The 25,319-nt window shown below is 41.4% G+C and overlaps 1 protein-coding gene across 1 annotated transcript in view; it reads left to right on the top strand.

Annotated features, from left to right (window-relative positions):
- LOC105283839 (irregular chiasm C-roughest protein) overlaps positions 1 to 24,919 on the top strand; it is a 37,858-nt gene extending 12,939 nt beyond the window's left edge. Inside the window, 9 exon segments of the mRNA XM_026968983.1 lie at positions 1,040 to 1,191; positions 1,777 to 2,087; positions 3,089 to 3,329; positions 8,603 to 8,758; positions 8,960 to 9,210; positions 9,357 to 9,592; positions 11,754 to 11,883; positions 13,205 to 13,313; positions 13,410 to 24,919. Coding sequence (XP_026824784.1) covers positions 1,040 to 1,191; positions 1,777 to 2,087; positions 3,089 to 3,329; positions 8,603 to 8,758; positions 8,960 to 9,210; positions 9,357 to 9,592; positions 11,754 to 11,883; positions 13,205 to 13,313; positions 13,410 to 14,134 — 2,311 coding nt within the window. The 3' untranslated portion in view covers positions 14,135 to 24,919.
- The last annotated feature ends 400 nt before the right edge of the window (positions 24,920 to 25,319 follow it).

Below are 25,319 nucleotides of genomic sequence, written 5' to 3' on the forward strand. Positions count from 1 at the left end.
CCGGACGGCTCCGATAAAATCGATCGCGACGCGAGGGGACGCAAGGGGAACGATGCAGCACGGTTTCTCTCTCCTAGAGACACACGAACTCGGTAAGTCGTCGTCCCAGTTCGATTCCGGTCCCTTTCTGTCTTTCTCCTTCTCTCTCTCCTCGCCGCTGATTGTACGCGAAGGCCGTTTCGCCGCTGTGAAAAGCGCAGTCTGCCCTCCACCCGTTTATTACCATTCGAAACGACGACGCCGAGGCTCTTTTCGTCGATTGTGCGGCCAAACGATGCTCGAGATAAATCGCTCGGATCTTTCGAGAGGACGCCCCCGCTGGGGCGGAAGATAGAGCACTTCGCGGTAAGGAAATGCCATAAAGCACGTGTACAGAGCACCTCGAAACGCTGCAACAACTTTGCAAGCGTGTCTTTGACCAATTTACTTCTTCGATTTTTCATAATAGTTTAGTTAGAAGTGGCCGAATAAGAAAAGTGAAAATAAATTGAAAAAATATAAATAACGCAAATTTAGTCGTATCTAACTTCAACTTATTTCGCGAAATTTGAAATTCGAGATTCAATCAATACAATAATATCAACACAATAAAATCAAGGATAAAATTATAAAGAGAAAATATGGAATTGAATTTTTCTCGTTGCAAATCTAAATTTATCGCAGGACACACATTTCACAAGCACACAAGGGTATCAATTTAAATACATATTTGAGCACTTTATATAGCAGCATCGACGTTCGAAACATGTTCGTTGTGCTACCAGAAATAATCGTGTCTGACTGCATCACGCGACTATTAAAAAGTCGTATTGATCCGGAGGGAGAGATAGCAAAAAGTAACGCGAGCAAGTCAGAATGGCAGAAGGAGGAAACGCGCGCGATACGCGAGTCGTGAAAAATGCCTGATAATCCGCCAGGTTTTCGGTCCACGACACCAGCTTATTACACTCGCGAATGGTGCAAGTATTACGTGGAGAGGAAATTTTCTATTTTACGCTTTTTCTCCTCGAGAGTGACGTGCATTTTGCCTTTTTTTCAGGTGGTTCATCAACAAGAAAAAGGTGATCGGGGATTACACGACGGAGATGATTATTCATAACGCTACTCGCGATTTGCACGACGCCACTGTAAAATGCGAAGTTTCCAATGACGTCGGTAAAAGTGAGGAGAGCCAGACCTTGGACATACGATGTAAGTATCGCATTTACTCTGCGTTTATTCAGAGCAAAACAGATTGATTAATCAGATTGACGAGTATGAATATTTTCGCAAAAAAAAACTGTCATGCAGAATCGTCGCATGAATTTTTCGTTCAGTCGGCTTCTTAAATATTCCATTTCCCCGATCTCGCGTGGCCTTCGTAATCCGCGTGAAAATTTAAGAATTCAATTTCTCAACATTCAAAAATAATTCCTTTCTCGCTCGAAAGCACTTCATCCGGCATACACGCACGGCGGATTACGGAACATACAATCACGCGGAGATAGAGCGGAGCGCTACGCGTTCCGTGCACGCGCGGTGTTCAAAGCCGCACTAAAAGAAAATTTCGTTTTCCCGTAAAGCACTTACAAGCGGTATATTAAAGGCGCAATCGCGTAATGATATAAAATAGAGCGTCGCGCGCGCGCGCGGAAACGCTCGCCCGCTCGCCCGCACACATACACACGGACCGAAATAAGCCGCGCTAAACTAGACGACGGTATATGAGGCAGTAACATTTTTCCGCGGGTTCATTTCGCGGAAACTGACCCGGGGGTTAAAATTGAATTTTCTCAGACGGCCCGCAGTTTCGGCACCCGCCGGTCTCCGTGGAAACGCATTACGGCGCCACGGAAATCTTGCAGTGCGACGTAGACGGGAATCCTACGCCAGAGATCTTGTGGTACCACGAGGATTCGGAGCGAACGGTCGCCACCAGCCCGAACATAAGCGTCTTTGTGAGCCCGGACACCGCCGGCCGTTACTACTGCAAAGCCCGCGTGCCCGGCTTTCCGGAATTGACCGGTTATGCCAACATCTATATTCGCGGCCCGCCGAGTATAGTGTCGCAAAGGATCCAGTATGTGCCCGACGAAGGGGTAGTCAAGGTACGTACGTATGTGGGGTGCTCGTCGACGACTGTCCCGCGGCCGGTTAAATATTATCGATAGCGCGGGGGGAACGAGGGAGGGTGGTCTCGCGCTATCGAGCGTAAAGAGACGCGACCCGCGCGCGTAATTTTCTTGAGTGCTGCCGTCACCCCGCCCCGCTCCGCACCTCACCCGCCGTCACCCTCCGCGCACCCGCGCACGTATCATGAATTATTATTGCACGGAACCAACGCCACCGGAAAGGTCTTTTGAGCCGCGGGCGGCAGTTATCAGGAAGCACTCAGTATAATTTACTCTGGATAATTTAGCTTTATCCGCGATATAAAAACACGCTCTCGAGAATTTACAAGGCGGATGGATGATGTGTAGGGGATTGCCGGCACCGACCGCGGGGGTGGTCCCTCCCCCTCCCGATAAGCTCCATCACTTCCATCGGGAGAAGCGGGAGAAAGGTGTGTCCGCGGAGATGAAACGCATTCGCGGGGTATAATTATTTTAAACGGCGAACACCCGAGTGCGTGTAACAGAGTGCCGCTTACAATTGATATACGCGGCACCGTCTATCCTTCCTCCGGTCTCTGATCTCGCATACTGAAAATTATATTTCAATCCGCCGTTTGAAGAGACGTACGCTGGATGCTTTACGCGTCGGATGCTTACTGCCCTCGACACCGGCCTTTTTTTCCCGGCTCCGCGTTTCGACGTAGATGAACCAACACGCGAAGAGCTCGTCCGCGCGTTTGCCAACATCCTATATATATATATATACGTTTCTCGCTGACACACAGTTCGCGACGGTGCACAGCATTCCCGCATTTTTCTCTTTGCCGATGCTTGAAACACTTTTAGAGGGAACAGAGAGATGCGGGTCGGTCGGCCTCGGCTGACGGGGGCAATGAAAGACGGGGAACGCAGAAGTGAAGAGGGGAGAGGGGGGGACTCGCGCTTAACCGCAATTTTTTTATTCCACCACCGTTTTCCCCCGATTTGCCTCCCAGGTTAAGTGCACCGCCATATCCGTGCCAAAAGCGGAATCAGTGGTGTGGAGCTTCGCCGGTCGCGAGCTCAATTTCACGTCGAACAATACGCCGTTCTACGTGCAAGAGGAATACATGGGCGAGAGGGTAGTCAGCACTGTCACCCTGCTGGATCCCATATCGACGTATTTCGGCGATTACAACTGCACGATCACGAACAGTTTCGGCACGGATTCCGTCATCATCAAGCTAACAGCGCACAGTAAGTTTCATGTTTACCTATACCCCGCCTTATACCTTTCTCTGATAAGCTTTCGGAGCTTTCACACGTTCGAGCGTGGTTTCCGATAATGGATGCGAATTCGGCGGACGAGAAGCGATGTTTTTTCATCGGGAAGCAGTAAGCGGACTTCTCTCTACACGAGAAATCTGAATATATTTTCCTTAAATATATAATGTTCGACACACGCCGTTGCCTCTCGCGTGTTAAATCGCTTTACGATTTGTAGAATAGATTCTTAACAAATAATATTAAATAAGTTATCTTTTATTTCATTATCTTAACTTACCGAATCGAATTTCTAATTCAACATTTTTTTCTACTCGCATATCGAATTTTTGTTTCCGTTCCATCCAAAATTAACTTAAACATTGCTCTATTCATATTTCTAGATCTATTTTGCAAAATACTGTTTTTCTGACGTTCGTAACATAGATTATTCATGCATTGATACTTTCGTAAAAGATAAATCATTTTATCTCGCAGCAGGAAGTATCTCATTCATGATTACATCGAAAGTCCGTTATTGAACACGTACACATACTCATATACACTATATTCGATAAAAACTCGATAAAATACTACTTACCGTCACTCGAACGTTCAGCAGCTACCATCGTCTTCAATTAATCCGATAGAGATCCGGTTCCCCGAGTCTTCATAATTCTTTTACGATCACTCCTAGACAGGACACACAGGATACAATGCACTTTCGATTCCATCGCACTCGCGAGTAATAGACTCCGTTCCGAGAATAAGATACATAAACAAACGCACGAAACTGCAAAACGGATGCACAACTTGACGCGCGCGACGCATCCTCGAAAGGTTCCGAGTAGCGACCGATAGACACGAGCATCGACCGTTAGCCGAATAATCTGAACGAGCCAGATCACTTATCTCGAGTAATCCGTGCAGCAGTCCTTCTCGTTGCTCCTCTCGATGCTCCTTGATATTGAATGGCACTCGCGACACTCCTTGGACAAGCAAACTGCGGAATACCGCCGAGAGGCGCGCATATTGGAGGATCCTGCCAACGGATTCTACCTATACGCGATCTTCTCGGAACGTCGGAAGCGACGAACATCGATTACGAGACGAAGAGACGCACTGATTGCGGACGCGGGAAGCAATCATACATCGAAACTGTCTACCATCGCTGTCACATCGCGGTTAACTTCACGCGGCTCCGCGACGCGAACAATTCTCGGGCGAAACGCAAAGCCGAAACGAGGCCCGAGAAATGTGCTAATCGCGGTCGGGCGAAACGAATGATACACCGAAACGATTATTCATCGCTAAATTCGACAATGTCGACGCACCTTCGTACGCGAATTTCGCCCGGAACGCGTAAACAGGCGCGAAAACGCGGAGCGATCGCGCGACTCGGTCGTCCAATGGCTGCGAACTGATCGTCAAAAAGCTCGGTCACGTGATCGCGGTTACCTTCACGCGACTCCGCGGCGCGAAAATTCTCGGAACACAAAGCCGGTATGCGAATCGAGAGACGTGCTAATCGCGGTCGAGCGAAGTGAATGATACATCGAAACGATCGTTCGTCACCTGTGTGAAGTTAGCACCCCATTTTTGAACTTTTGAAATTCTAAAAGTTGTTCCAGGTTGTTCTAGACTTGTTCCAAATTGTTCCAGAAGATCAAATTTATATAATAAAACTTTTCGCGGAAAATTGAAAAAAACAATTTTTTTACCTGGCACCCCATTTTTCGAAAATCAAACTTTTAAAGGTTGTTCCAGGTTGTTCTAGTTGTTCTAAACATTGTTCCAAAGTATTAGATTGATTGGTCAAAACCTTTACGAGATATCGAAAAAAAAGAATTTTGGAAAAAATCGTTTTTGGACATTCTTTCCCAAACAAAATAACTTACAACATTGTCGATTTAGAATATATTTATAACCGTGTAGAACAACTCAGAACAAAAATTTCAAGACCATAGCAACAATATAAGGTCCACTTTACTCTTTAATGGAAAATATTATTTTTCTATTTTCTTGGGTAAAAAACTTGTTCCAGGCTTTCCGCTTTAGAACTATCGTTTTCTCGAGTAGAACAACCGGGAACAAAATTTATACGCCCCGATTCGAAACCTAAGGGTGACTTTACTCTTGTAACTTGTAAGGTTACGAATTGGGACGTATAAATGTTGTTCCCGGTTGTTCTACTCAAGAAAACGATAGTTCTAAAGCAGGAAGCCTGGAACAAGTTTTATATCCAAGACAATCTCGAAAAACCAAATTTTTCTAGTAGGATACAAGAGTAAAGTCACCCTTAGGTTTCGAATCGGGGCGTATAAATTTTGTTCCCGGTTGTTCTACTCGAGAAAACGATAGTTCTAAAGCGGAAAGCCTGGAACAAGTTTTTTACCCAAGAAAATAGAAAAATAATATTTTCCATTAAAGAGTAAAGTGGACCTTATATTGTTGCTATGGTCTTGAAATTTTTGTTCTGAGTTGTTCTACACGGTTATAAATATATTCTAAATCGACAATGTTGTAAGTTATTTTGTTTGGGAAAGAATGTCCAAAAACGATTTTTTCCAAAATTCTTTTTTTTCGATATCTCGTAAAGGTTTTGACCAATCAATCTAATACTTTGGAACAATGTTTAGAACAACTAGAACAACCTGGAACAACCTTTAAAAGTTTGATTTTCGAAAAATGGGGTGCCAGGTAAAAAAATTGTTTTTTTCAATTTTCCGCGAAAAGTTTTATTATATAAATTTGATCTTCTGGAACAATTTGGAACAAGTCTAGAACAACCTGGAACAACTTTTAGAATTTCAAAAGTTCAAAAATGGGGTGCTAACTTCACACAGGTTCGTTCGTCACTAGATTCGGTAATTTCGATACAAATTTGTACGCAGACTTCACCCGGAACGCGTAAAAAGGCGTGAGAACGCGGAGCGATCGCGATTCGGTTGTTTAATGGCGACGCTCGATGTGAACCGGAAAAATCTTGATCACGTAATCGCGACTACGCGACGCGAGAAGTTCCCGAACGAAACGAAATTAATATCGATTCTACGTATCAAGGGAGCACTAATTGTCGGTAAGGAAAGCAAATACTATGTTCGAAACAATCGCTTGTTGCTAAAATCGATACTTTTGTCTCATTTATAAACAAAATTCGTTGGAGATGAATAAAAAGACGCGAGAACGCAAATTAACCAACAATTGAAAAAATGACGTCACAAGATGGCGGTCGATTTTAACGCGTTTATAAGAAAGAATTTCTAAAGAATCCATTTTACGAAAGCATTAATTTTAGAGTATTAATATTATTGAAACGATTACAACTTATAAAAAACGGTTGAAAATAACGTAAAAGCGAATTGAGATCATTTGATAGTCATGCTTGAGGTATCGTACGTAATAAACGTTGATGTTAGGAACAAAGCACGTATTAGGAGCCATTACCGTGTAATAATAGCGTAAATGATAATAACTAGAGTGTAAAGTACTCTCGGTGTAAAAAATAATGGCATCGATCGCATCGGTTTCGATGCAGTTCTCGTAATTCAAGGACACCGACGTCGTAAACATGTAATTTCAGGCGCGCGGAGGATGTCAGACGTACATAACTCACGCTTGTATTATCTCGTCCAGCAGTCGTTAAAATGAAGAAAAGATATCGGCTTCGACGGCAGTAGACGTGAGAGTTAATTTTACGATCGGACGATATTATTACATTAACTATTATGAAAAGTCGTTGTGTAGCGTCGCACAGACCAAACAAAAAGGAGATACGAGCTAATAGTGAACCACTGAGAAAAAATTGTACCTGTGTACCTGTACACACATATAATATACATACATGTTGTGTGCACATATTGATTCGACCGGAAAATCCGTGTGCTTTTTCCCAGCACACTTCAAAAAATAGCGAAACTTTGTATTAGTTTTTAAATTAATTTAAAAGCCGCACCGACTTTCCGATCAATCCAATGTAAATACTATTTTGTACAATATTTGCCTAGAAATCAAACGCGTTAAGGAAGAAATATTTCTATTATTTTAGTGGCATTAATACTTTTTATGAAAACTGATTACGAATATTGTTATTTTAAAACATTGCTTTTGTGTTCACTGAGGAATCAACTCTTCAAAAAAATAATCTAGTATTTATAAATGGATGTATACATCCATATACGCAGCAAATTATTTACGATATTGCAGCATCATAAACAATTAAATCATGCATTATATCATAAATCCGTTCTTCTCTTCAAAAATATACAGAATTCATAGAGGCAAATGTAAGCCCGATGAATGTACATAACGGCGTGTTATAGATCGATTTACTTTCCCAAAGCAGATTGAAAGTACGTAAAGTAGTTTAAGCGTGATTAGGGGCTTGAAATATTGCCAGAGCCTTAACAGCGTATATTCGGGAGATAACACCGGCGAAATACAGCGAGTGTTTCGCGTATATTCAAGAGCTAAACAAGTGAAATATTTAGATATTTTGCTCGTCCAGTAGCTGAATGTTCGCGCAACTATATTCATTATCATTTATTTGTAATATTTGAAGTACTTTTTTAACTGTTTTTTTTGCTGTTTGCTCGAGACTAAGGATTTACATCTTTATTTGTTACGGACGTAATGCTCGTGCCATTTCGATATATGGATCTATTGCCGCGCGGAAACAAACGAGATATTTTTGAATAACGTAATAATTTAAATCCTACTGCAACAGAAGTTTCACAATGCCCCGAGAGATCACAATTTGTAACAGTAATGCGGTCGCGGTGGAAAGCTTTGTCGCCGTTCGTACTTCTAAAGGATCAGAGAGATTCTAGATCAGCTCATTTGCGCAGCCAACTCTCCGGTTAATGATTTGCAAACTACTTTAGCCGTCGCTTCAGCGCGATCGAATAGAAGAGTTCAATAAGTGACTCATCGTTAAACGTACATTAGACGTTATAAGTTGCTTGCATTGTCTAATTTCAATTACTTCACTTTATCCTAGAAAAGACAAGTTTATGGAAAGAGAAATGTATTAAAAGTAACGTAAGTTGACAAATATAATTTTACATTCTTTTCTCTTGAATAATTAAAATAAATCTACTTAGATTCTACACGTTTCGAGATAAATTCACATGACTACTGAAATTAATCCACACGACATCTGAAATTGAATCTCGTTAGACTGCAATTTTTATTGCAACCATAGTAATAAGTAGCGCACATTGCTCTTCATTTGGCAAACAAGATTTTAACCAGACTGTGACGCTTAGCGTTGATTCCAGTCGATTGGCAACTAATCTTGGCCATCGGTGGATTGGTCATCTGTGTGATTCTGGTTGGCGTCATAATCTTACTCATTCTACAATGTCGCGATCGTATTAAGCAGCCACGACCGCGGACAACGCAGACTCAGGAGACCGATATGCGTGAGTAATTATTTCTAAAAGGTGCATGTTGTTTTGAATATAAACAGAAAGAAATCTTAAAGAAATGATAAATTTAGAGTAAACGATATCGTCCTACCAAATTGTATTACACGCCACGTAATTTTTAGCATTAGACACCTGCGTTCACGTCAATTGCACGCGTTATATCATTTGTAATATTTTTTTTTCTTGTCTGTACAGAAGAGACGGATTCCAACGCTGATCGATATAGGGAAAGCGATAGAAGCAGCAACCTCTCAGATGTCAAAGCAGACATCCGAGCGGGATCTAGTGTCAGCAACGCGGAAAGTGTCACGGCCCTTGACAGTGAAGGGGAAGGAAGCACCAGAGGAGTAAACGCCTTGGCACTTGCTGGGCCGGTGCCGAATCCGTTATCCGGTTATCGTTATAGCGCCGATTACACCGAGCCCTCCTTCCCGCCGAAGAATAACGTAAGCGTTTTCATTGTCCACTCTGTGCGTCTTGAAACATGTCTGCATTCGACATTTTCATCATCATAGATTCGCAAATAAATCTTACTGATCTTACGTTTTTGATTGTAATATTACATATGAAATTGTGACATGTGTTTCTGTAGGATGGCAGTAACAACAACGGTTACGTGCCATACGTTGATTACACCCGCGATTACATGCCGCCAACGACACAGAGCGTGGGCGCCTCGCGTGAGTCTTTGAGCAGGATACCGTCGGGCGGTATTCTGTCATCGAAAAAAATTGGGCTCAGCTCGGCCAATCTGGGCACTTCGACCCCACAGACAACGCCGGTGATCGATCCGCGATTTTCCGCGACATATGGCAATCCCTACCTCAGGTAAGATGTACACGATATATCTTTCCGTATCGTTCTCGACCAAAAGAAAGAAATCTTTGATCGCACACAATTCAGTAGTTCTCCTCACGATCGAGTAGCATTGCGAAGTCAAACTCGGAGAATTTGTTTTCGTTATTGAATCAACGATATCGATGACAAATATTGTAACTGCAGGAATATCAATTTTCCAGAGAATTATATTTTAATATTTTCTGAAAAATTACAGAATCCGAAGGTTTTCATAAAAATATTAACGTACATTGTGTGGAAGCTGTACATCTGCAATATTACATGTAATAAAACATGTAATTACTCTCTCCATTGATGAAACATTTCTACAAAATGAAACTACGAGTGTAAAAACGCAATATGCAGGTGCAACATTTCTTGTCGATGCCGTCACGCATTATCATGATTATCTCATTTGTCTTTCCTCAAACGGTTGACTCGAGGCGCGCGATGCGATCGATCTGCGAAGTGCGATAGTTGCCGTTAGCGTAATAGCTCTTCAGTGTAAACCGAGGAGTAGTAACCCGGCTTACGCTCGATCAAAGTTCCAAAATTTCTGAAAGTGTCAACATAGTCGGGCGAACCGTAGATCGAGATGCCTCGCACGAGATGCCTTGGACTAATTATAATTGGCTCGTGCCATTGATCGGGTACCTTAGACGGCGGCACGTTCCATTCACGCATACAACGTGAGAGCATCGCGCGACACTTCTTGTCATCTCCGCGCGCGGGAATCTCGCGCCATACGTGCCGGGAATGCGCTCGTGGTGAACGGCTAAATTAGATATGAGAGCGGAACGCGATGTTGCGGCTCGCGCCGACGTCCGGAAATGTTCTTCTCGCTTAAAAATATTATGGAGGCTCGTGAAGAGATTAAAAAATCAACTAAGAAAAAAAGAGATAAAAGAAGAGAGAAAGAGAGAGATCGAGGAAATTCCACCGGAAACGGAGTGCGAATTCCGTTCATTTTACATTACATTCGCGCAAATTATGTCTATACCGCGTGTCGAATCGAGCATCTTATTTTCCGAAGAATTCGTAAAATTCCTGTTTTGTTGCGTCTCGTGATTTTCCTTTGAAAATTTTATACTCTCCTAGCGCGAGATGATCTCCAGGAAATATCAAAGTATCTCGCTATCACGTTTAGATATAGAGTCTTACGCTTCACCATTCGCATCTGGTTCGTACGTGCCTGCCTCTCTTTCCGTATACTTTCCTCGGCTGGAGATACAAACAGTAACAACTTCACGTGTTTTGTTTCAATTCCGGATCCGGACCCGAAACTGTCTCCAAGTCGAACAGGCTCGAACACGAATCGAAGCGATGCGAGTCTTTTGGAATCTAGTTTCGATCCGAGAACCGAAACTACGAAGCGAACTCGTTATGGCCTCAGTTCAGGTTCGCGGTTATAGCATAGTTGTAGGACAAAAGCTGGCCGACTGCCGATGCAGAGAAGTCTGCCTGAAACCCTTCCTCCTTCCAAAGCAGGAAAAGGAGCAGAAATCGCAGAGAAATGTTTCGCAATGATTTGAACGCTTTGAAATGAAGCCGAGTGCTGAAATCGAAACTTTGAAACCCACTCTCTTGAAGCACGATTCGGATTCAGTTTCAGTCCACGCGCACATAGCATCTCTCTGTTCTCTTTTACACAATGGTCGATCTCCCTGCACTAAGCATCATAAGTAGCTCGGTTACATTTATTGGATATATGCTTTATAGATGTATTTCTAAGAATGATACATGGAATGGAGATATCTGGAGATATCATCAAACCTGCCGAACACTTGTCGTAAAAGTAAACGAGTAATAATTTGCAGATAGAGTTTGATATGTATCACATTCTTCAGCTCGAACTTCATTCTTTCATCTATTTTGTTTTCGTTACGAGCTACTTTTATTGCCGATAACTGAATCTATTTGTATCCAGAACAATGCGTCGATATTGATGAAAATGCCAGAATATTCACGATACCTGAGATACAAATGAACAGAAATAGAAACTACAACTCGACACTGGCTCACTAGATTTAGTTACTGTTTGCATCCCCTGTTTTTCCCTTTCTCTCTCTCTGTCTGGTTTAAATTCCAGATCGAGGAAAAAATCCGATTTCCCATCACTAACTCTGCATTTCTTTCTTACAAACGAACACAGAATGTCAGCGGCCGAGCAGCTCCGACACGCGCCGCACACAGCCGTGCCGGGAGTCACGCCGGCACCGCCGCCCTACACGCAGGCAATGAGAATGAATAGCTTGAATACCTTGAACGGCGCTGGCCCGCAGGTTGGTACAATGGTGAATGTGTGTCAAATTCCTAAACGTAGTTACACCCCGCCGTCCTCCGTCCTAACAGGCCCCGTAGTGCCACGGAGGTTCGTGCAACTTGGAGTAGGTCGGGGGCGAACTGTCAATATTGCAAAGCCATTGCAACTGCGCGCGCGCTACTTTTATTTCGCAACGCTAATTCTTTCCCTTATGGCCATTCCAACTTTCCAGTCGCACGTATTCCCGTCCCAAATTGCTTCCGCCTTTCGCGCACGTCGCCTTGCACGTCTCGTGGAGATGTGACACGCAAAGCGAGATAGCGGATTAACGATTTAATGATCAGGTGAGTTGGCCTCGTGGTCCACGCTTGAGGTTCACCAGTGATCCGGATCAATCTTGGAATGCGCAAGCACGCTAGCTTGAAAGAATGGGTTTTAGTAGACGGTTGTGCATGGGTAATGAAGGTAAAATCCGATTTCTATTTTTTTTAAGCCAGCTGATGAAATATGTATTTATCTTTTTGAACTTTATCTTTTTGTTAATCAAGCGCGCGCTAACTATGTACGATTGCAATTGGCGCAGTGTAAACGGAAGAAACAAAATTGGATAATGCAATAAGCATGATGCGAGCCATTAAGCAGATTAGTTGATTAAGTCGTTAATAGACATGTCTAGAAAGATGCAATGCTAATTACTACGTACGCGTAATGTAAAATTTCCAATTTTTTCTTCGTAATCATAGAAAAAAATGGTGTAATAACGTAAGCTGAAATTTACAGTTACATGGTTTCACAAATTCTTTTATTTTTAAAACTGAGAATAAATATAGCTTAAAATACCACTTTTTCGCTTGCATATTACTCGCGTTATATTTCATATCGTATAATACAATTTTTATGCTATTTAAAGCTTTATTAGTTAATGGATACAAATGGAAACTCTACTCCATTTGAGATCGATTTTGTATTTTTATAAAATTGATATAATTAAATATAAGTGTTAATTATATATAATGAAACACAATGTTAATAATACATCGATTTGCATAATTTTTAAACTTTTACTAATTATTTAAAGTTTTTTTTAATCCGTTTTTGTACTATTCGAGTTCATAGTTTGAATAGCTTGAAATTTTCAAAGAATTTAAAATAAAAATCTAAAAACACACACGGACACAATAATTTATTGAAAAGAGGATTACATAATTCTTTCTCGTTCAGTCTAAAGGGAGAAATATCAAAATAGAAGCAAACCAGCGTTTGCAAGGGGGAGGAGTGATGCAGAGTTGAATTGTTGACAATGTAACTCACAGGAGCCCGTATGCTCTTCTATTTTGCAGGCCCCACTGTCAGCGCACTACATCACCGGTGGCCCCAACGGCGCCATGGCGACGGTGAAACGCACGTCCGCGGTGGGCACGTTAGCAACGCACGTATGAGGCCAGGGGATTTACCCGAATTAGAACCGTCGATACTCGGGCCTAACTGAAACCACCACCTTCGAACTCGGCCGTGGCCTTGGGGCATCCCGCTATTCGCTAAGTCCACGCTCGAGACCGACGACGACAACGACAATGACCTGCGACGCACGACAGCGCCTCGTTGACGGATCCGAACGAAGCCAATATTATTACGATCAGACCCATTACGCTCGCGACGTTACGGAACGTTATAGAACGGAATGCGAGCGACTTCTGGGTCAAAGGTCAGTGGACAGCGGAGGTCCCAGCAGGGTCAAGGACCGGGCACAACGAATGGCCGAGAACGGCGAGGCGCTCAAATACATCGAGCTGGTGCTCCGGCAGCTGCGACAGGCCAGCAGAGATCATCGGGAGCTCATGCGGCAACGTCACGCGAACTTCCAGCACGAGATGAGTAAGCGAATGAACGAGAGAGTCTGGGATCATCATCATCATCATCGAGATGGACGCGTGGACGATTCGACGTACGCGTCTAGAACCTGTTCCAGATCCTCGAGCAGTCCGTGGGAATCGGACGTCACCCTGAGGAAGTCGCGGCCGGACGTCACGACGAGGCTGCTGACGAAAAGGAGGGATTACGGGGGAACGGCGCAGAGCACGGTCGACATCCTGAGACCGGTCCACGTCCAGGAACGCGTCCAGGACGGGGTAGCTGCGGCCGCGTATCAAGAGATGAGATACATCCCCGAGAATATCGGCTGGAAGGACGCGCGAAAGATGTTCGGTGCGTGGAGTCTGCCGGAGGCTTCGTCGAGCAACGATCGAAGGACATCCTCCACCGTCGTTTGAGCGTCAGCTTCGCATCGATTTCGCATCGACAGGGTTCGTCGATCTTGCGAGGACCGCGCGGAACAGCGTGGAGTAAATCGAGGGAATCGGCACGAGTCGAAGGCTCTCTCATGCAAATGGGAGAAAAAATATCCGTCGCGGAAAAATATCGTCGACGGACGACTCGTACGCGTTAATACGCTTGCCGCCAGGACTGCGCACGAAATCAAATTATCTCGCTACGATAGTGAATGTAACGCAGGAGAGACGGCCGGTACGAAAAGGACGTTGACATCTCGAAGGAAACGGACGCACTCTCCCCTTCTGGATCGAAGCGATTAGATTTGGAAAGGAAGAGCGCTGTGAGTAGTGTGCTCGGGGGAGGGTACGGATAAGGGGAAGGCGATGGTTGGGTTCGTGGATCGAGGGTACTCTCTTCGGTGGCGAAAACAGACCACTCGGTATCGACAATCTTCTATTGACGTACTTTAGATCTTCTATGTAATAAGCGTTTAATAAGTCTCGCTCGCGAGCGGAGAGCGACGTGAGGCGGATGGTCCGGAAACGAATCACGTCGCGAATTGTTGCTGTCGCGGTGGTAGCAGCCGATTACCGGGTGAAACGTCGCCACAATCGACGACACGGATTATTTTGCCGAGATCTCGTCTCAAGCTGAAACAGACTTTTACACCGCAGTGCGCCGTTTCCCCGGTAATTCGTGCGAGACGCGGACCGGACCGGAAGACCGGGTTTGCACCTGACATTTACAGCGTGACAATTCTACCTAGACTGCCAGCAAGGCAGAGGTGCAACGCGCAATGGGGCAGCAGCAGAGTTTGAATCTTATTTTTCCTCGCAACAATCACACACGTGTTTGGTGAGCTTAACATTACTTGAAACAATACGTTTAACTCTCCAAATATATTTTACAAGATCTGAATATAAAAACAAGCTAAGTGATTTCAAGATATTTTTCTATCCGTAGGAGCTCGCGCTGTGAATTTTGTTTTACCGGAGTTACGCCGCTGCTCGTTAGTGTTTCCTCTCTTGCGGTGCAACATCCGAGAGATTTCTCGGCGTTTGCATTACACGCGTTACGTACTGTCGAACACAAACGCAACGAATGTCAAGCGTAAACCTGCCGTAACGAGAGCGCCTCGGCTGCCACTTCGATGTTTTACTGTGTCGCGCTGCCTTTTTGTATTTGTAGGAAGAAATAAAACACAGAGAGATTAGCTTGTAAAAGATGCTCTCGCGCAGCATCCTGCGGACTAAGGGCGCACGTTAAGGATAACGATGACGCCGCGGTGGTCACGCGGCTTACACGACGACGGTAAGTCGCGATAGGTCCGTGACTTCGCGTTTCCTCCGGCCTCAAGTTCCACGTGCGACGGACAGGTATGATAGCGTGAGTCCGCGTGAAGGAATCGACACCGTGTGTTTTGCGGTTGTTCGCATTTGTAAAATAGATAGCGAAAAATCATTAGGTATATATATATAAATATACATATATTATATATATATATAAATATATTATACACCTGTTGTCAATATGATGCATAGGGCCTATATATAGTTTGACGGCACTACGTGAAAGCGAATTCTATTTGAAATAAGCTCGTTCGCGCGGGATGGGACGGCTTCGTGTAAATAACTATTGATAAATGATTATTATTATATACATATAAAACGAAACGTAATGAAAAATATACGAGCGCGGCGTCCATCGATGTCGCGATTTCGTCGCGCAATTTTTTTCAAAATAGAGAGAACGAAAGCGCGCGATTGAATTCGCGCTCAATTGCACTCGTGTCACGTTAAGTTATTATATTATTTTCTCAGTGTATATCCTTTCCATTTTGATTCGCTGTAGTAGTTCGTTGCCGTGTGTTGAAAGATGTACGAAAGATCCAAGGATAGAACTTGAGTTAAGCTCCTTATAGGTTTTACAGTTTGCTATGACTTTTTTACTTTCGGATCTAAATCACAATTCAATGGCCACTTTTTAAATATTTTTTGAAATAGAAAATATGATGACATCATGATATAAAAGAAGTAAAGCTAACAATAAGTCAATATGGTTTACAAAATGTGTTACCGATTTTATGATTTATTTTCAGCCTTAAAAATCTGAAAGCTCACAAAAGTGACGTTGAAAATTGCTCTAAAATGTTATGCAACGTGACTTGAATAAAATCATAGGATTCTTCGTTCATCTGCCTTTTCTCGGCCAACGATCCGCAGCGCGATCAAATCCTCGAGTTATTACAGTGCGACCGAAAAAATCGTATCCTGAAAAAATAATGGCGATGTACAGAGAGCTGACATAAGGGGAATATCATTCATAATGATAACGAAACAGGGTAGCCTATCAATTATTAAGACAATTTCAAAAACGAAGGCTGCACACTACAGACTGGGCCGTACGCGCGTCGTCCCGCGTCGTCGGGACGCGATGAAATCCGCGCGAGGAATTCTCGACGATTCGCATTGATACCGAATTGACGAGGAAATTATTGAACGATACCGATCGTCGCACGTTGAGAAGCTAAAAATCCCGCGGCTGCGAGTGCGCGTCCGCACTCGCGTCGTCGGGCGATATCTTTATATTGTAACGTCTGTAACATAACTTCTGTACATATCTGGAATTATTGCTCACCGTATCTCGTAAGATTTAGTTAGTTTTGTAACTGTGAACCACTATGTGCATAATTCACTTCGCGAGAAGCAACCTCGCGACGACGAATGTTTCCTCCTGAAGCGATGGAAATCGTATGACGCGAAGGATGCGAGCCTCGTCTCTCCTTTGCGAAAACGTTCGCAAACAAGACGAAGAATTGTACGGCTCGACTCCTCGCAGTAAACGATGATTTCTATCCTTCTGACGTATTGGCGGTATCGCGACGTGAACAAGGCTTTAATCTAGTATTAACGCACCGAATGTGCTAACATTCTAATAATTAGCCGTCATCCACCTGAAGAGAATCACTCGTATCTATGATTTAATAGACACATCTTGAGAATTTAATATTTATATTCGCATTTTTATCATGAACACCTCATTTTTAATTAAATTACTCGTTAGAGATTACTTGCAAGCTCTCGTCATGTATTAAGTTTCGTATTAAATACGCCCGTAATATGTAAATGTTCCATTTATTAAACTAAATAGGACAAAAAGAGGGAGAGAGAGAGAGAGAAATGCAATATTTTAATTAAGCCTTCAAGACTACATCGAGTGTGGTAGTAATAGCAAAGTCTCTTATACTTCACGTGGATGGTAGTTAATTGCGATCTCGTCGACGCGTGAAATGATCGATGAAAGCCGTTGACAGATATCCGCGAATCATCCATCCGGGGTTTCGCTTCTCGCGCATCATTCGATCATTCTGTACAATTTTCACGCCGATGTTACTGTTAACTATTTAAGACCTCGGAACCTTCGAGCGCGTACATCAGGACACCGTGTGTGTGTGTGTGTGTGTGTGTGTGTGTGTGTGCGTGCGTGTGTGTGCGTGCGCGCGCGCGCGTGTAAAATGGTGAATAATGCATATATAAATATCGTGCTTGCAATGTGGTACTCACGAATGCCGAATGTACAGACGACAGAAAGCAAAGGGGAAGCCATGCAACTCGATCGCAAGTGCATTCGGCACGAAAAGTTATACATACAGATACACACGATTTCTATTATTATAACAAAAGAGAAAAAAAAGAGAAAAACGTAGATTAAAAGAGGTATACACGCGAGAAGTAACTACAATCAATGTACTGGATGGTCCGAATGGCGATGTTAAAATTAGAAAAAGTTTATGTCGTTTGAATCTTAGGAGTTTACGCCTTCTCTGCCGTAGGACCATCCTATACGTATTAATTGGTTATCTGTCAATTATTAATTGAATTATATCAATTTCTTCGCCTTTAGTCAAGGAAACGGGGGATCTTCTAATGGACGTAGCGTGGCGCGATCGCGTTGTTGTAAAGTCAAATTCCTAGGCAATGTAAGCGACAGTCCTTTTAGCGAACCCGTTCGCATAACGAAAGAAGATATTATAATTGCCTAACGGGGTGGGGAACGAGGATTTTTCAAATTTGTTGATACTTTTCATACTTTACGACTAGGAATTATGGCCTATTACTACTATTACGCAAAGTTTATCCGCCGACTCGGTCGTTTTTACACAAAGAATTCCTCACAAAGAGAGAATCGCATTCTCTACGCTTGTGAAAGCATGTTTAAACTGCATCCAAAAATAAAACTAAATAATTTCTCGGAATGGGATCCCCCGTAATGACATATGCCATACATCGGAAGTTAATTAATCTCACATTGCCATGTCATTTAGGATGCCATGTAGGATATATCTCTCGTCAATTAACGCGTGCATTTAATTTTATATTGTCCAAATATAGTAATTTATTTAAAAACCATCGCGTTTTTAACCAAAACCGAATTCTCAAAACTACAACCATTTTTAAATATTGACGCAACATAACGTAAATAGCAAACACATATAAATCTCTTTTTTAATAGCTTTCGGAGTTGCGCGATATAACTATATGAACACGTTAAGCCCCGAGGGGGCTTAAATTAATTAAAATGCAAATTAAATCAACAAACGCACGGGATTAAAGGATTAAAAGACCACATCGAGTCGATCAGAAATATCGCGCGCGTGAACTGAGCTAGCTTTAATTAATTAATGAAGTCTGATTATGTCACAGCAAGTATACCATTCCGAGGTACGCGCCCGCAGATTTTCCCCGCATTATAATCGCGGAGTGAAAAGGACCGAGCCGGCTAAAATTCGTGAATAGGAAAGTGACTTTTTAGAGAATGAGCGTTCTCTCTTTGCGTGCTACTGCGTGCCGCGCGACGCGGTTCCGCGGATACATGAGTATAATCTATTTCGAATTCGACTGAACACGACACATAGGAGATAATATATACCCCCATATTTTTCTCGATGTTAAGCTTTTTCTCAGAACGTATATCGAGTGTACGTGCGTCTACATGCGAATCTGTCGACGCATTTCGCGACGACGACGCGACAAATCGCGGCTGAACGTTTCGACTTGAAAGTTCAAGTCGCGAATCCCGGATTCGGAATGATCACTTTCGCTCAATTACTAGGTGGAAACGCGTTCATTTCGATGACAACCGAGATCCTTCTCCCGACGAAAATTAAATTTCTTCCGCGGTCTCCTTGACGGCCGCCACCGTTACGGATAGAGGAACAGTAAGCGGGGAATATTAAAAAAGTTCGTAGCCATCCCTGCATAGCTCTATGTTACGTATCTTCCGTGTGTATGCGTGTGCGTGTGTATGATCATTTTTCAGACGGAATCAGAACTGTCCGATTGATTACGCATTCGACATAATTGATTGCATTTTAATACGTTGGGAACGGCACTCTCGCGTACTCTCGGGAACAAGTAATCGACGTCGATGCATCTGTCGCTCCCATTTCGTTTGCCCGGCGCGATACTTCGCGCGAAAAACGCGGCAATAATGGAGAACGCTACTCTGAAAACGAATCGGTCGCTTCGAAAAAAGATATTGATCACGCGGGAGAAACTCTCCGGGAGCAGAGGAAATTTATCGCAACTGTTTATCGTTAGATGTCCGTTTTGCAAGCATCATTATAAGTGAGACACAATTTCGAACTTGTTAAGCGCTATCGTAACTAATCTAGAGAGTCAAATTAAAGAGTAAAACTAATTCACAGAAATTGTTGATCGAAGAAATTAGATGCGTACAAAACACCAGTAAATAAATTTTTACATAAAAAAAATATATAAAGAAAGAATAAACCAGTCCCGTGATCAAGCAGTATACATCGTAAAGATGTACAGTCATCTGCATCGACAAATTGTTATATGTAGTGTACAAAAACATTCTTGTACCACGACTTGACCGCCGATGTTCGTCTAAATCATGATGAAAATCATAACACCGCGAGCAAAACATATCCACTACGTATCAAACTGATGTTGACGAGTTTTACTATAGACTTTAGTTATTGTACAATACTGTCAAGTTGACGGCAATCAACGTGATTTATACAAGATAGAATTTCACAAAACGCAGAAACATATTCGTATAAGGTAATACATTTCGTCACTCTACTCGAGAACAAGAACTTTTGTTAGGAGTACCATCTGTACATACGCGCAATGTCGAGCAGACTCTTCAAGAATCGATCTCTTTTGAATCAAGTGTGCCGACTACTGTAAACCTTCTGAACTGATAGCTTTAATGAATTAATTAATTATTATTTACAGCGGGTTAAATTTGTACTCTCTAAATCTTGAAACATATATCGATAGCTAAATTATCATTATAATAACGGTTGTTTGAAAGTGGAAGCGGCTGGACACACCAATTGCATAAGTACAGGGTTCTCACCTTTTTTTCTGCTAAATTCGTCAAATTTTCTTTTGACGAATGTAGCTTCGATTTTGTCCAACGACGGAATCTAAATTCGTCTATCGAAACAATAACAATAACATCGCACTAGTAAAAATATGAAACGTATTAATTTACTATGAAAAAGAACACTTTTACGTCGCGACATCACGAATTTGTTATCAGCAAATCTAAAAATTCACTTTTCATAAAAAAAGAAAACGTATAACGTGACATACATCGTTACTCGATTTCATCGATGTGGATTAATTAGGAACGATCGTACCTTGTTATTCGCATTCTCGATTTTTTTTCCATCGTACATGTACGTCGAACTTGCAATAAAATTGCCAAATTTTACGTGAACCTTCAATTCGAAAATAAAGTTTATTTCGCAATGACGTTCAATTAAAGTTACATCAAACAGAATACGCTCGAACATGTGTAACATATCATGTCCATTACTCGTTCGTATCGCAGAGCCTCGATTGCAATTATCGCTATCGATTAAATTAAGATTGAATTCCGAATTCTTCGCATGTACCTGTAGCATTAATAAACAAGGAAAAGAGAGGAAAGAAAAACAGGCATAAGAAACGCCAACAGAGATTACATGCAATGTTCGCACAAGATCTTCCGTTAAAAACGATCGAAAGAGAGAGAGAGAGAGAGAGAAAATAGAATGAATGAGACCGTGTCAGAATGCGACAGAGTGAATGAGCGAAGATTTTTTGCAATAACGTGCTTCCGATACGTTAAATATGAAGATTAAAACTGATGCACTTTTGGTGAGTTTTTTATTTACGAGACACAGACTGTGTCACACAGTATCGAGATACGAGGAAAATTATTCTGGTTAAACGTTAATATAATATCAACCGATACAGACGTGATAAACGCTGTGACGTTAGTTTAAAATAAAAATTACCATGACAACTCGTAACAAGTCCTGGTACCGAGCGTGGACGCTTACCGTATTCATGGTGCGGTATTGCAAGAACTCCCCGGTGTATGTATGTATGCGTGAGTCTGAAAATTTTATTACAACGCAAAATGGTCAATCTATTTCGATATGACAGTGTGCCAATAATTCTTCATCCCAGTATAGCTAACGTACGTCACGTTTTTTATTCGTTTTATATCGTACCGAGGTCTCACGAATCCAATCGAGGCCGCGCGATCTGTCTCACTCTTCTTCTTGCTGTGCTTTTTTTTCTTTATTCTACACGCGCATGATATTGTCGTAAGAATATCGTAAGTACAAAAAGGTATTACGATTACTTTGAATTTTCGATGTTTCTCGCACAGTAGAGCCGGTAGATATCACTCGTATCCTACCATTCCTCAGCTTAATCCAGATATACATTTGTTTTTACGCGGCGAGATCCTCCTCCAACCGCGATCCTGATTTACACGCGAGTGAGGGAACGACCTGCAACGATGTAAATACATAAATTGCACCAGAAGTCCTGTTTAAACAGAGATTTTCGACGATCAAACGCCAAACGTGCGAAAGAATAGATCCTAATCTCGCGCTTAATTTGAGCCGGTATTTTAACGAAAATTTAATACAAAGCCGAACGGCAATTGCGTGCAAAATGAATATGTTGTGATAAATAACGACGTGCAATTCAATCTCTTCTGTGCAAAAAGTCAATTTCAACTTCATGAAAGGAATTGTTATTAGGAGGACGTGCGCAATTTCTGATACGCTCTGTGCAATACGCAGTCCCCCATTCTTGCGGAGCGTATCTCTTTTCAAGTATTTCTTTTAAAACGTAAAAAGCCAAAGAGATTTTATTTTACGTTACATTACAAGTGTATTATCCGAGTTACGTCCTGTACGTGATCGCATGATTTGTGTGCACGTTCACTGAGTGCTTTAATTATTTTTATTATTTTTATATACGCGTGTTACATTTTCGTGTGAGATTGCTGCAGCTCGAATTAACAATTTTCCATCAAGTTCAAAACTGAAAATTATTATTTTACGTCATTTTTGTAAATATATTCGATTACAAATATCCTTGTAAAACATTGTACAAAATTATTAATTAATTGTTATTATCACATAATTAATATTTTATGATTTTATTGTAATCGAAAAAATGCTGTGTCTTTATTAGTCACATGTTACAAATCGTGAGAATTTTTCAGTTGCATCAATCACACATCCTGAAAGTGTAATACCTATGAATGTGTTAAAACCGCAATTCTTACTTGCAATACGATTTTATAGCTTCAGCAATATATATATGTACGCAATCGATTATTATTTTATGTATTATATAATTTTTATTGGTGATCGCATATTCGTGCAAGACGGTTAGAATGATAATTATTATCATCACGTTATTTATAGTTCATTTACGTACTTATTGTTAAGCGACTATAGTGCCGTTTATTTTATGTTTTTCGTAGAGTATAAAGATGTATATATCGCCCTGATGTTATTATATTTTATTAAATATCTGCCATAACGTAGCTCCCCCATAGCGTTTTCTTCTGTTCTCGCGCATATCGTTTTTTTTTATTTCTTTTTCTTTCTTTCGTTATTCATACTTCGAATATTACAGCGTTCTATTTTTTTTCACTCTTTTATCCGGTACACGATTATCGACGCGTCGATATATTGGAAATTACATCGTATCTCGCTTCCGCGTAACGGTCTATGTGTTTCTCATTTTGTGTAAGGCCAGGACAAAACACGATAATCTTTGTGCGGCCAGCGTTGCATCATTGCAAAGAAAATGCTAAGAGCTCCCGAGTCAATCGTGTTTTCTTGAAAGGGCACATTAACATATGCATCGGTACACCATTCTATTTAATAGCAACGTGCAGGGTCAAGGGGAGTAATTGCGATGCTACGGTAAACTTGACGTTACAATTTTTTCTCGAACCGTAAAAGCGATAACAATTATAAGTTCGTTGAATAATGGCAACTCATGTAGAGTATGTACATTATAAAGCTGAGAAAATCGATGATTATTTCAGCATCTTGTTATTGGAAAATATTATCATATTTTACCCAGAGTACCACGATTATCCCGGCGAATCGTAAATTCTTGTCAGAAAGATGTCAACGAGAAAATATTCTGCGAAAATCTCCTGCGAGTATCTCGCATAAACGATATTTTCGTTTGATTCCCGAAGAAATGCAAAATTGGATTGGATCTGTCGAGATTATCTACTTAAGAGATTCGCTTGCATCTCTCGCTTCCTGAGTTCTCGAATAGCACGCTACACTTTCCAAAGTACTCGACTTTACGTGAATAGCGAAGAACGATGAATTTGCACACTTTCCATGTATGTGCCTCGAAAAGTGAGACTTTCTTTGCCGTATCTGCTCGAGTATATAGTCTTCTACGTCCCTCGTAATCGTACGATTCCGTTGTATTATACTATCGACGATGATTTTCAGGGAAGGCTTAGCGAAACGAGGATTGCTTTGTGAATAATGTAAAACATTTTCCCGTAACTTCCGCGCCTCGCAGTCAAGATGGAAAATTATTTATAATTTTAATCGCTTCGATCGGTGGCCTGTACTTTCATTCCCTGCGAGGCTTGGAACTTCATCTCGGTGTTATTCGACTGATCTCTGTGCAAACGTGCGCGCAAAGCGTTTCACGAAGATCACGTGTGTGTATCCATTTCCAAGGGAGAGAACAAATAAAATAGATTACTTCATATAACATACAGTTGAGCAAACTGTAATGAAAGCAATGAAAGAAAATAATGCTATTTTTATATGTTGCACTTCATCATCATCCGCCGTAACGACCCGTAGTTGTATGAGAAAGATCTATTTCAGTTTTCGACTCGTATCGATTGGGCCATTTCGTGTCATTCCGAAAATCTTGCCGAGAAGTGTACATTATATCGCAAATTCTAAACGAATACAATCTCATGTAAATCAAACGTAGCTGTACTGAAAAATTGAGAAAAAAGACACCAAAAGAATTTACTTAAAAATTAATAAATATCTACTTCAATAATGCGATAAAAATTTGAGTACTTTTCTTACATCTTTAATAATGATCTGCAAAGTATTGCGAAGATTGTCGCAACAAATATTTCAAGACATTATTTACACGAGGATATTTATACGACATTATTCGTGTAATCTGACAAGAAATGACCCAATAATATTACCGTCATAATATTTAGCAGCTTAGAACAATCGAATCGATGAAAAAAAAGGATATCTCGGAAGATGATCCAAGAGATGCTCTTGCTCACAGATAATCTAGAGTACTATAGTAAGATTTACTATTATTGTATTATTACTAATATATCTACATTCCTTTTCAGAATCTACCACTATTACTTTACGAAGCTATCTGTAAATAAGTATTTTGTATTCCTGCAAAAAAGAATAAAATTAAGAATCATTATAACTCGTCTGATATTTTTACCGCCGATATGAGTACCGCGTAGACTAATGAAAGTGATACTTTATAAATAATCAGACTTGTAGATAATATGTGCTTTTTTATTAAAACTTAAATAAATTCAAGTTTTTTGAACAGTCCGCTATCTACTACCCTAGATAATCTCTAAGAATGATAAGATTATACAAAAGATTATACAAAATATACGTACACGCACAAAAAATTGCAGCAGCTAAATTTTACTAACGCGATAAAAATTCAAAAAAGAATGTTGTAATATTTTAAGATAAACTTTCTCTTTACATGTATCAGGCTACAACGTTCAATGTTAGAAATCAGAGACATCTAAAACTGACATTCAATTTCTGACTAGTTAGAAATAAGCTTTAATTTATTTTAAAAAAAT

This window comes from Ooceraea biroi, chromosome 4, assembly GCF_003672135.1.
Source record: "Ooceraea biroi isolate clonal line C1 chromosome 4, Obir_v5.4, whole genome shotgun sequence".
Classification (NCBI taxonomy): domain Eukaryota; kingdom Metazoa; phylum Arthropoda; class Insecta; order Hymenoptera; family Formicidae; genus Ooceraea; species Ooceraea biroi.